The sequence below is a fragment of the Geotrypetes seraphini genome, chromosome 18 (assembly GCF_902459505.1).
Source record: "Geotrypetes seraphini chromosome 18, aGeoSer1.1, whole genome shotgun sequence".
Taxonomy (NCBI): domain Eukaryota; kingdom Metazoa; phylum Chordata; class Amphibia; order Gymnophiona; family Dermophiidae; genus Geotrypetes; species Geotrypetes seraphini.
Genome location: NC_047101.1, coordinates 15,475,631 through 15,487,605, shown reverse-complemented (window position 1 = coordinate 15,487,605; position 11,975 = coordinate 15,475,631). Strand labels below are relative to the sequence as shown.

At 45.4% G+C, this 11,975-nt stretch overlaps 1 protein-coding gene across 4 annotated transcripts in view; it reads left to right on the top strand.

Moving 5' to 3' along the window:
• Positions 1 to 2,913: 2,913 nt before the first annotated feature.
• LOC117351648 (electrogenic sodium bicarbonate cotransporter 1-like) overlaps positions 2,914 to 11,975 on the top strand; it is an 84,701-nt gene continuing 75,639 nt past the window's right edge. For 2 of the 4 annotated variants that reach the window (XM_033927234.1, XM_033927233.1), the window contains exon 1: positions 2,914 to 3,084. Coding sequence is in view for 2 of the 4 variants with exons in the window: in XM_033927232.1 (XP_033783123.1) it covers positions 7,482 to 7,774 (293 nt within the window). In the remaining 2 variants the exon portion in view is untranslated. Of the gene's footprint in view, positions 3,085 to 7,388; positions 7,775 to 11,975 lie in introns of those variants that run through there. The other 2 variants (XM_033927232.1, XM_033927231.1) reach the window with 1 other exon arrangement.

The window sequence follows — 11,975 nt, the reverse complement described above, 5'->3', positions numbered from 1 at the left end:
CTTTTAGCACACGATTGTCTCTTAAGAACCTAATATTATAGACTAGTCTTTAAGCCCATTACATTAACGGGTGCTAGAATAGATGTTTGTGTCTGTCTTTCTTTCTCTGTCTCTCCTTGGCCGTTTTCTGTCCTCCTTTCTTTCTTTCTTTTTCTCTCTCTCTTTCCTTGGCTGTCCACCACCACCCCTTGCCTGCTCCCCCTGTCCAGCAGCAGCCCTTCTCCCTTCTTTTTACCTCCCCCCTGTCCAGCAGCACCTCTTCTCTGCTCCCCCTGTCCAGCAGTAGGCCTTCTCCCTTCCTTTTACCCCCCTCCCCTGTCCAGCAGCACCTCTTACCTGATCCCCCTGTCCTGAAGTAGGCCTTCTCCTTTCCCTGCTCCCCCTGTCCAGTATCCGCTAGCCCAGGCAGCCTCGGGGCTTTTGCTAGGCCGGCCCACCTCGCATTATCGAAGTGGGCTGGCTTAGCAAATGCCCCAAGGCTGCTGTGTTTTCTGGTCAGGGGTGAGAAGAGGCGTCCTGGCAGCGCAGCAGTCAAACCCGGCGCAGCAGCGCAGAAGTCAAACCACCACCGTCGTCGCAAGCCGCCCCATGCGCCTGAAAAAGAATTCAACATGGAGGCACACAGCACGGTGGCAGGGAACACGAAACCCTAAGCGTGCATGTGCGCGTACTCACGCTCTCATAGAAGGGGTGTGGGGGGACTCCCCCCCACTACACTTACAACTCGGGCTCTCCTCCCGCAACCTTCCCATTTCCGCTCCGAAGGGGTGTGCGGTAGGGGGGTCAGGAAGGAGCAGGGGCGGAAAACAGGACAGGTGCCGGCGCTCCTCCCCCCAGTTGGCGCCCGGGGCAGACCACCACCCCCCTTTTACTATGCCTCTAATAGAAGAAGCTAAAACAGTGTTCATGAAAGAGAGAGAGATCATTGGGATTTCTGCTAGTCATAAAGCTAAAACATGATGTTTGGACTATAAACAGAATGTACTTATTCATTTATTTTGATATCTCTTGAGGTATTTTCACAATGGACACAGAGGCAGCATGTGTTTTCTATTATTTTTAAGTTTGATGTGAGACATATGTGACAAATAGTATTTAACTTGTGTATGGTTGAAAGACCTATGTTGTAACTGAACACAAACCTCCGAAGAACGCTCTTTGGTGATACACGTTCACTGTTCTACTTTGTAGAAGGCTTTGGGTCAAAGTGCATGGGAGTTGCGCCTAACAGTGACCTGTCAAATGCACGCAGGACATTGGCGTGCCGACAATTCCATCCTGACATATGCACGCAGGACAAATGTGCACTGCCCCCCGATGCCTTCCCGTTTGTGTTCTGAGGGGGGTTTGGGGGGAATCCCCCCAACACACTCACGCTCTCATTGAAGGGGTGTGGGGGGGATTCCCCCCCACTACACTTACAACTCGGGCTCTCCTCCCGCAGCCTTCCCGTTTCTGCTCTGAAGGGGTGTGTGGGGAGGAAACACCCCCCCCCCACACACACACACACACACACTACAATTGCGCTCTCCTTCAGGGAATGTCGACGCACTCTCAATTTGAAGATTACCGCAAACTCCCCCACCACTACCATTAAACTTACAATTGTGCCCCGAAAATCCCGCTCCCTTCATGCGCGCACTTGTCAGTATGCACGTTTAATAGAGCGGGATTGTCAGGGCGCAGTTGTCCTGCGTGCTATTGCTGGTGTACCGTGCCTCACAGGGCAACGGGCTTCCTGATCTTGCACTCCTCCACCACCTTTTCTTCTTTCTTGGCTATTTTTCCAACGGAAATACGAGCTGAAATGGGAAACAAGTCCCACCAAGGTTCAAGAGGCTCACAGAGATATCCAGAATTCCAGATGGGCTGAGAAGAGAGCTTAATTTTATTTATTTATGTAATTCATTCTCTATCCCATTTTCCCCAAAGAGCTCAGAATGGGTTAAACATAAGAACATAAGCAATGCCTCCGCTGGGTCAGACCTGAGGTCCATCGTGCCCAGCAGTCCGCTCACGCGGCGACCCAACAGGTCCAGGACCTGTGCAGTAATCCTCTATCTATACCCCTCTATCCCCTTTTCCAGCAGGAAATTGTCCAATCCTTTCTTTAACCCCAGTACCGTACTCTCTGCCCTATTACGCTCTCTTGAAGCGCATTGGCTAAGGCTCTTAACATTTGCATCTCCTCTTCCTATGGGCTAAGGCTCTTTGCACCTGCTTTGTGAAGTCATAGAGCTTTATGGTTATAGAAACCTAGAAACATGATGGCAGATAAAGGCCAGATGGTCCATCCGCAGCATCCACTATCTCCTCCTCTCCCATAAGAACATAAGCAATGCCTCCGCTGGGTCAGACCTGAGGTCCATCGTGCCCAGCAGCCCGCTCACGCGGCGGCCCAACAAGTCCAGGACCTGTACAGTAATCCTCTGTCTATACCCCTCTATCCCTTTTTCCAGCAGGAAATTGTCCAATCCTTCAAATAAAGTCCATTTAGGAACATCGTCACTCCACAGAGTTTTTTTTGTTTTCTCTGTAGGCGTGAAGCAGACACCTTAAATTTAGGTTTGCAAAATGCTGGCCTACATTTATTTATTTATTATTTTTTGCAAAAACTGTTTATTTAACTTTTAAAATAGAAAATACAAAGTGTAAGACATAGCAAAATGCAATAAGCAATAACAAATGACCCACAAAAATATGGAATCTTTTTATGACATCTGTACGAGAATGTAGACACGATTCTGAATAGGACGCCAATGCGTGATTGACACGTGATTGGTGGCCATTTCGTAGGCGGCCATCGATATCGGCGTCCTATGCAGAATCAGGTCCAGAGTATCTAAATGTGGGACTTTTCAGCGCACTAAGTCCACATTTATTGGAGCACATTTTTAATAATTTTTTTTCCAGGTTCTGTGCTAATTTTTCCATTAGTGTGTGGGACGTTGCCACTCAGTGGGAAGCCCTGAGACTGAATGCTATTGCTGAATAATTATGCAGCAGCTTACGTGAACCCTTGAGAACGCCAGTAATTGTGGCAAAACAGGTCCCGTCGGGCTGTGGCTGCCTGCAACATTTAAGGTAAGTACCTTGACGATATATCGAACACCATTCACATGAATGTGGCTTTAATAAAGATTTAATGGAGAAGTTTTTAAGATCAAGCCATTAATGAAACGATTAAAATTAAAATAGGAAAGAGGAAGTTTTTCAGGATCAATGAATGAAACGTGGAACCTTGTCGGATTTGGCTGAGATTTATTCCCTGTCCCCAAGCAGGTTTCTGAGATCCTTTTCCTCCCCCTGTTTATACCCTCCCCACCCCTCCCCCAAATATATTTTGTTAAATAGCGCACAATTCTCAAGATAGGGGGGAGGGTTCACATAGGGGAGGAGTTTGGGGGTGGGTGGGGGTATTTGCAGGGGGAGGGGGGTCTTTATTGTTCTCTGGGGGAAAACTATTGATGATTGGATTGTTATCTGGTTTTGTACGAATGGTCTTTTGTCTTGCTTACCTTTTTCGATGTATGATGTTCTTATGTCGTCAATAAAAAAAACTGTTTCACTTAAAATAGCTCGTGCTTATGGTGAACTAAAAACGACCACTTATTACTCCTCCAACATATTATGGAGGAGTAATAAGTGGTCGTTTTTAGTTCACCATAAGCACGAGTTAATTTATTCACCGCTGAGGATCATTAAAGAGACCATACCATCCGACACAGATAAGTTTTTTGTTTCAAAGCTTTATTTTATTTTTATTTTTCAGTTTTATGCACATTGTCTTTCGGATGGTAAAGGGGACAGTGAAAACGATGATGGTCCCCCAATGAACCCCAGTTTGGTGTTATCACTAGTCACGGGTTCAGGGTCTGAGGTTTTCACAATTCTAATTAAATACAATATTATTTCACTTTGAGCTGTGATTATAGAAGACATTAGATCATTTTGAGTATCACAGTGTTATAACAAACATCTCTCTATATTAAAGTCACTTAAAATAGCGCACAATTTAAGGCGGGGAGGCAAACCAACGCAAACAGTTTAATGTGCCTTGCAGCACGCTTTTTCCCCTCGATAAGAGCGTATTAGTGTTTAAGGCAGTTTAGTAAAAGAATCCCTATGTGAGGCGTGTCCTCTTTAGTGTTCATTTTTGCCAACTTTCTTTTTTTGCTTCCTCTCTCGTGATGGAAATCTATCCTCTATTCGCTTCTACTTATTATGAAGAACTTGATATTGCAGAACGGTTGCCGCACGGCTGAAATGCTATGGACATTTTGCTAGTGTTTCACTCAGATCTAGTTAGGTTACTCACTAGCTGTCTTCTAAGGCCATGTTGTTGTTATACAAACACCCAAGGCTCTAGGGTCCAGATCTTCACCAGTAAGATCCGGTGCCCTCCAGTATGGCTTTGTTTACGATAACATACAGTCCTGTACAGAGACGCTTGTGATTTTTAATACAGAAATAAGATAGTTCTGGAATTGTATTACATAATACACGCCGAAAGGGTGCTGGACACTTATGTTTATTATAATTAAGCAGCAAAAAGTAGTCACTGTTTTTAAACTATTCCAAAGATTATGAACTTTCTTTTAGTAACACAGGGCCTATTACTAAAGGGTGTTATGCTCTAATGCAGTGTATCGCAAGCTGTGTGCCGCAGCAGTTTCCGAGCGTGCTCCGATGAGATGCTGGTAAGAAGAGACGCTGGCGCGGGCTGATTGCTTTTAGGATGTGCCTCTCACGGGGAGAGGCACGTCCTGTAGGCAGTCAGCCGGTGCCGATGACTCTTCTCCTCCTGTCCCCGCGCCTCCCCTCCTCCAGGATCCCCCAGATAGGCCTCCGTGCATGCGCGGATGTTGACGTGATGATATCACACTTGCGCGTGGCATCATTATGTCAATGGCCACACACTTCCGGGTGCCTTCTGGCCAGAGCACAGGGTTTAGTGTACCTTCGGGCCAAAAAATTTGCAGGACACTGCTCTAGTATAGGCTTAACGTGGGAAAAACAGGCAACTGCAAAACACGTTAAATCGTTTTGTGGTATTTTACCTGTTAGCGTGTCTTAACTTCCGCACTAGCTATTGTTTACAAATATTTTCAGAGGGTCATGCCCAGTGGCATAGTAAGAGGGGGAACGGACGGCTACAGGTACTGTCTTGGTGGGGGCCGCCGGTACCTCTCTGCTCCCCAATGCCATGCTAGTGCCCTCCCTTCCCCCCCCCCCCACCCCGTGCACAAGCAATTTCTCCAGCCTGCTGCTCGTGCCGGCCTGGCTCACCTCTGAAATCTCTTCCTGGTCGCGAGGCCAGGAAGTGACATCAGAGGGAAAGCTAATGCCAGTGCGAGCAACAGGCTGGAGAAGCTGTTCGCGCTAGCAAAGATTTGAAGAGGTACCAGGGGAAAGGAGGGCACGAATGTGGCATGGGGGACAGGAAAGGAGTGGGAGAGAGTGGAGAGGTGGGCATGCGGGGTGCCTCTGCCTCGGGCACCTCCTACCCTTGTTATGCTACTGGGCATGCCATGGGTAGAGACTAGAGAGTTGCACAGGGACAGAAATCCCACCCATCCCCACCCGTCCCCGCCAGGATCCTCTCCGTCCCCACCCTTCCCTGTCAGGATCCTCTCCGTCCCCACCCATCCTCGCCAGGATCCTCTCCGTCCCCGCCAGGATCCTCTCCGTCCCTACCTGTCCCCGTCAGGATCTTCTCTGTCCCCACCCAACGAAATAAAGCGTCTTCAAATCATTCAAAATGCGTCCATTAAGCTTATAACCAAATCCAGAAAGTTTGACCACGTAACACCGCTTCTAAAAAACGCGCACTGGCTTCCAGTTATCAATCGGATAACATATAAACTTTGCATATTGACTTTCAAATCTCTCTGTAATAAAACCCCTGCATTTTTATACAAATTATTAATTCCATATTCTCCAAATAGAGTTTTGAGATCTAATGAACAGAATTTACTAAGTATTCCTTCGCTGAAGGTTATTAATACAAGACGGCAATTTATTTTTTTCGGTTACCGCACCACAGACTTGGAATGCCCTTCCAATGTATTTAAGGGAAGAACAGGAACTTGGAAAATTTAAAAGTAATTTAAAAACATTTCTCTTCAAAGATGCCTTTGAAAACTAATTTTAATAATCCATAGGCCTAGCTAATTTTATCTTATAATATTTTATCTTTTATTTTGTTTACCTTTCCCTTTTTTGTTTCTACTTTTCTATATTGATTTGTATTTCACATCCCCATTTACCTAATGTTGTGAGTATGTTAAGTTAAATTTCAATCCCTAATGTCATTATATAAAAATTTTTGTATTGTATTGTTTCCCACCAAATGTAATTTTAAATTGTTCATCACTTAGAAGTATGATTAAGCGATTAATCAAAAAAACCATTAAACTTGAAACTTGAACCAAAGTTAGATGAGAGAACAGAAACCGGGTAAAGGCTGGGGTGGAGGGGATTTACATGAGCATGAGAGAGACTGAGGGACGATTGATAGGGTTACATGAGCAAGAGCAAAATGGAGTGAAGGTTGGATAAGAACAAAAGCATAGTCTCATTGGATCAAGCCCAGTAGCCTGTTCTCACAGTGACCAATCCAGGTCCCTAGTACCTGGCCAAAACCCAAAGAGTAACAACATTCCATACAGAATCCCAAAGAATAGCAAGATTCTGGAATCCCAAAGATTCTAGAATCCCAAAAAGTAGCAACATCCCACGCTACCGATCCAAGGGCTTACATGAGCAAGAGAAACTGAGTGAAGGCTCAAGAGGGGCCGATGCACCATCATATTTTGCCACTATTTGACAAAACATGTGGCAGAATATGACAGTGCGTGTTTTGGCCCTTCAAATGTTTAAAAAAATATAAGATGTGGCCCCCAATAGAAAAAGGGTGGACAAGCCTGCTTTAATCTATTCTCATCTTTTAAAAAAAAAAAAAAAATAGTGGAATTTTAGAAATGAGCTATTGCTATTTCTCTTTTCCTATCTGGTAATTGTCTCTTGTGACATTCATGTTGCTTGTAATAGTTTAAATATTCATAAAATAATAGAAAAGAATTCTGTAACTTGTAAAGCTTACTTCAAAGTTCCACAAGTGCTCTTCTGATTCTTGATGTTTTTGTCAACAGATTTGTCTAGAATAATCGACAACAGTGTACAAACAAGGCACTGGTTAGGATTAGGAATCCCACTTAGTGCAGACTGAGCAAGTAATGTCCAGTATGTGCAGGTCCTTTTTTTTTTTTTGTTAATAACATATGTTTGGTTTGCACACAATATTGTGTGTGATGTTTCTGGCCTAAACAAGCTCCAGCCTTTTTAAAGGTGTCTGAGATCTTCTTGGCATTCTGTGTGCGATTGTACAGAAGCAGAGCCCGGCTTCACTCACAAGGCGAGGCGTTGGGTAGAAAGCCAAAGCAGCTGTAGCTGTCTTCCGTCTCCCTTTGCGCTCGACCATGCGACTGGAAGAAAGTGAAGAATTTCTCACTCACAGAGAGACTGACATAGGCCTTGATGATGGCAGCAACTTTGGCAGATCCGAAGGGTTACGGAGCAGAAACTCCATCATCATTTCTCAGGCTTCCGACCGAAGCATCTTTAGCTCCAGAATCTCCCCGGCATCTGAAAAAATTTGGTTTATCCTGGGGGAGGAGGAGGACAATGAGGAAACAAATCACCCTTCGCTTTTTACCCAGCTGAACGAACTTTTCATTGTTGGCGAAGACGTGGAGTGGAGGGAAACTGCCAGGTGAGAGCCCTCTCATGCCCCCCCACCCTCGCTCTTGTACTACTAGACATAGGGATCCTTTAATTAAGGCGTGCTAAAGATTAGTGCATGCTAAATGCTAAGGCATCCATTATAGCATTTAGCGTGCCTTAATAAAGGGACCCCATAATTAGCTGGATTCTCCAAAACTGGCAGCTGTTTATTTAGAACATAAGCAATGCCTCTGCTGGGTCAGACCTGAGGTCCATCGTGCCCAGCAGTCCGCTCACATAGCGGCCCAACAGGTCCAGGACCTGTGCAGTAATCCTCTATCTATACCCCTCTATCCCCTTTTCCAGCATGAAATTGTCCAATCCTTTCTTAAACCCCAGTACCGTTCTCTGCCCTATTATGTCCTCTGGAAGCGCATTCCAGGTGTCCACCACATGTTGGGTAAAGAAGAACTTCCTGGCATTTGTTTTGAATCTGTCCCCTTTCAACTTTTCCGAATGCCCTCTTGTTCTTTTATTTTTTGAAAGTTTGAAGAATCTGTCCCTCTCTACGCCTTTCATGATCTTGTAAGTCTCTATCATATCCCCTCTAAGTCTCCTCTTCTCCAGGGAAAAGAGTCCCAGTTTCTCCAATCTTTCTCTCTCTCTCTCTCTCTCTCTCTATTTCTCTCTGCTCCCTTTCTCTCTCTCTTTCTGTCCCTCTCTACTCTCTCTATGCCCTTCATGATCTTGTAAGTCTCTATCATATCCCCTCTAAGTCTCCTCTTCTCCAGGGAAAAGAGTCCCAGTTTCTCCAATCTTTCTCTCTCTCTCTCTCTGTCTCCCTTTCTCTCTCTCTTTCTGTCCTTCTCTACTCTTTCTATGCCCTTCATGATCTTGTAAGTCTCTATCATATCCCCTCTAAGTCTCCTCTTCTCCAGGGAAAAGAGTCCCAGTTTCTCCAATCTCTCAGTGTATGAAAGGTTTTCCATCCCCTTTATCAGACGCGTCAATCTCCTCTGAAGCCTCTCAAGTAACGCCATGTCCTTCCTAAGGTTATGACTTTGCATTATTTTTACAAATATCGTGATGATAAAAATGGGGTTTTCTTTCGTTTATGTACGATAATAACTTCACTTTCCCCCTTCATCCTCTCTTGAATGCATGACTGTGACACATCAAATACCACATTTGCCGACATATAGGACACAGCGGCGTATAAGACGCACCCCCCTTTTTAGATACATTTTTAAGAAAAAAAAAATTTTCTACACTTTTTCATGAATTTCCATAATGATTTACTATACTACGGTAATTTTATAGTTATTTATGTCTACAAAAAAATGTCACTAGGGAACGCTGTAGTTAGATACCTTTTAATCTTCATCCTCAAAATCCAGAAACAGCGTGACGCAGACCTCGCAGCATCCAATAGAGAGTAGAAACAACGTGACGCTTGTGTACAGTGCGTACTTGTGAGACCTCGAGGCGTCCGAGAGAGAGCAGAAAGAACTATATTAATATAAGCCAGAAGTTGGTTGAAATTTCAACTCATAATTTTGATTACTGGCGTATAAGACGCACCCCATATTTTAAGCGTATTTTGAGCCGGCACCCAAATTTCAGCATGATTTGAAGATGTATACGCAAGTAAATTGTTTAACGAGTCATTAGTTAGCAATTAATTGATGTTAGCAATCAATTAAATTCAGTAAATTGGGATTTGCACACACATCTGCTTGCACACTATTCTGTAAGTCCAGGCACCAAAATCCCCTAGTGAGCTACTCAAAAGGTGCCATAGCCAGGGTATGGACAAGAGCATTCTGAAAAATTCTGCACAGTTTTATAGAATAGCACCATTTCTGCACCCAAATGCAATGAGTCGGACACTGGCATAGGTTTCAGCTGGCATAAATACCGGCACCCATCTTTGGGCATAGGCATTGACTCTAAAGGCCAGATTCTCTGAATGGCACCTAAGCCGTGTGTGGCACAGTGGCACATTGGTTGGATCTGCAGCCTCAGCCCCCTGGGGTTGTGGGTTCAAACCCCGCGCTGCTCCTTGTGACCCTGGGCAAGCCCCAGGTACGTTAGATACCCACCGGGACAGATAGGGAAAATGCTTGAGTACCTGATTGTAAAAACCGCTTAGATAACCTTGATAGGCGGTGTATAAAATCCTAATAAACTTGAAACTAAGCACGCCTACATTGTGGGCGCCGCTCCGCACGGCTGTTAGTCAACTGCTAGGCACCGCGTATAGAATCACGCTTAGCGGCGCCCAAGTAGGCATCACTAGGTGCAATAGAGGTAGGTGCCAGTACATAAGGCCAGGTTTTACTGGGTCTAATTTACCGGCACCTATCATGGACGCCTAAGTCAACCACGCCTGTTTTCCATCCCTAACCACGCCTACGACCACGCCATTTAAGCTAAAAGAAACAATTTGGGTTGTGCGCAGATTTTAGTTAGGTATCGTTAGGCGTCCACAATTAGGGTGCTTTGTGACGCCTAACTAGGGCGCCATGTATAGAATCAGCCTATAGCGCCCTTTATAGACGGGTGCTTAGCGATAATATTTTCCGAGCCATTTATAGAATTTCCCCTTTGCGTCCGCCGTGTGATGGCTTTTCCAGAGCAGACAGAACTCACTCTGAGTTAGAAGAGGAGAGACGTGTTTGGCACACAGTTTTCTTGAGGTAAACATTTACCAGTGGCACTTTTCTTCGTTTTTGCTTTAGGGGATTCACTTTTCTGACTAATGAAGTGGCCATCCAAACGATAACCTACCGTTGTACTTTCTAGCTTTCTGGTCTTCATCCGAGAATTTGGAGGGTTTTTAAAAAAATTTTAATTAATTTCAAGAACTTCAAAATAAGAAGGTGCAATACAGTAAATAGTTGCCAGTTTCCACGTGCAATCTGTGAATGCTGGGAGAAAACTCCTTAGCTGTTGAACTCTATGGAACTTAGGGCTAGATTCACTAAACAAACCGATCGGTTTACAACCCCTTTGAGACCCGATTTTCCTCTGATCCGATTCACTAACCTCTCTTCCGATCCTATTCCGATCCGTGTATGTAAATGAGAGGAAACGACATACAAAGTTGGAAGGATGCGATTCACTAAACATTTTTTCTGGCACACCGACTGACCGGCCGATCCAAAAACAAGTGACTGGTGAGGACCAGTCGCTTGTGCAAAAACCCTGCTCTCTGTCCCGATTGTCCTGCCTTCGTGCCGCCCTGCTCAGCCCCGACTCTCCTGCCTTTGCAGCCTACTCTCCTGTTCTGCCTCCCTTCCCTGCAGCGCGAGCCCTTTAAACCTGCGGGTTAAAACCACGGGCTCGCGAGTAAAAAAGTAAAGTAAAAAAAAGTAAAAATAAAAAAAGCACAGACAGCAAACGCATGCGCAGACCAACTATAGGCACAGAAGATGGTCTACGCATGCGTTGGGATCGCTCAGTAGTGATCCGTGTGGTTGGTGGGGGGGGGGTATTCCTCCGATTGCCCCCATTTGAATATTTTCCCGTCGTGAATTGGTCGGCCCTGCACAGATCGGACACGGATCGGTCATGATCGGGCAGGCAAGTGAATCTAGCCCTTAGGCCAGGGGTAGGGAACTCCGGTCCTCGAGAGCCGTATTCCAGTTGGGTTTTCAGGATTTCCCCAATGAATATGCATGAGATCTATTTGCATGCACAGCTTTCAACGCATATTCATTGGGGAAATCCTGAAAACCTGACTGGAATACGGCTCTCGAGGACCGGAGTTCCCTACCCCTGCCTTAGGCCCTCAGTTTAGAGAATGAGAGCGTAAGTCTGTTTGTTACCCACGCTAATTTGTATCAATTAATACTTGTTAAGGTCAATTGTTGATACTTTTCTCTAATTAAGTGTCAATTTAGAGCCAATTAGCTAATTAGGTTTCACATGTAACTAACCCTATTCTGTAATTGGGCACGCAGATGCTGCACACTGAGTTTTGGTGCCTAAATTTTGGCACAAACCTCCACGTGTCATTCTTCTATCTAGAGCTCACCTCGTCAGTGGCGTAGTAAGGGCGAAGGGCGCCCCGAGCACACACCCCTTCCCTTTCCCTGTACCTTTTTAACTTCGGCGTAAGCAGCATGCCCACGTCGATGTCGGCTCGCCCTTTTGAAGTCACATCCCAGAATTGACGTCGGAGAGAGCGCCGGTGACGACGCGGGCAGTAACCTTGTGCCGGGGAAGAGTAAAAAGTTTGGGAGAAG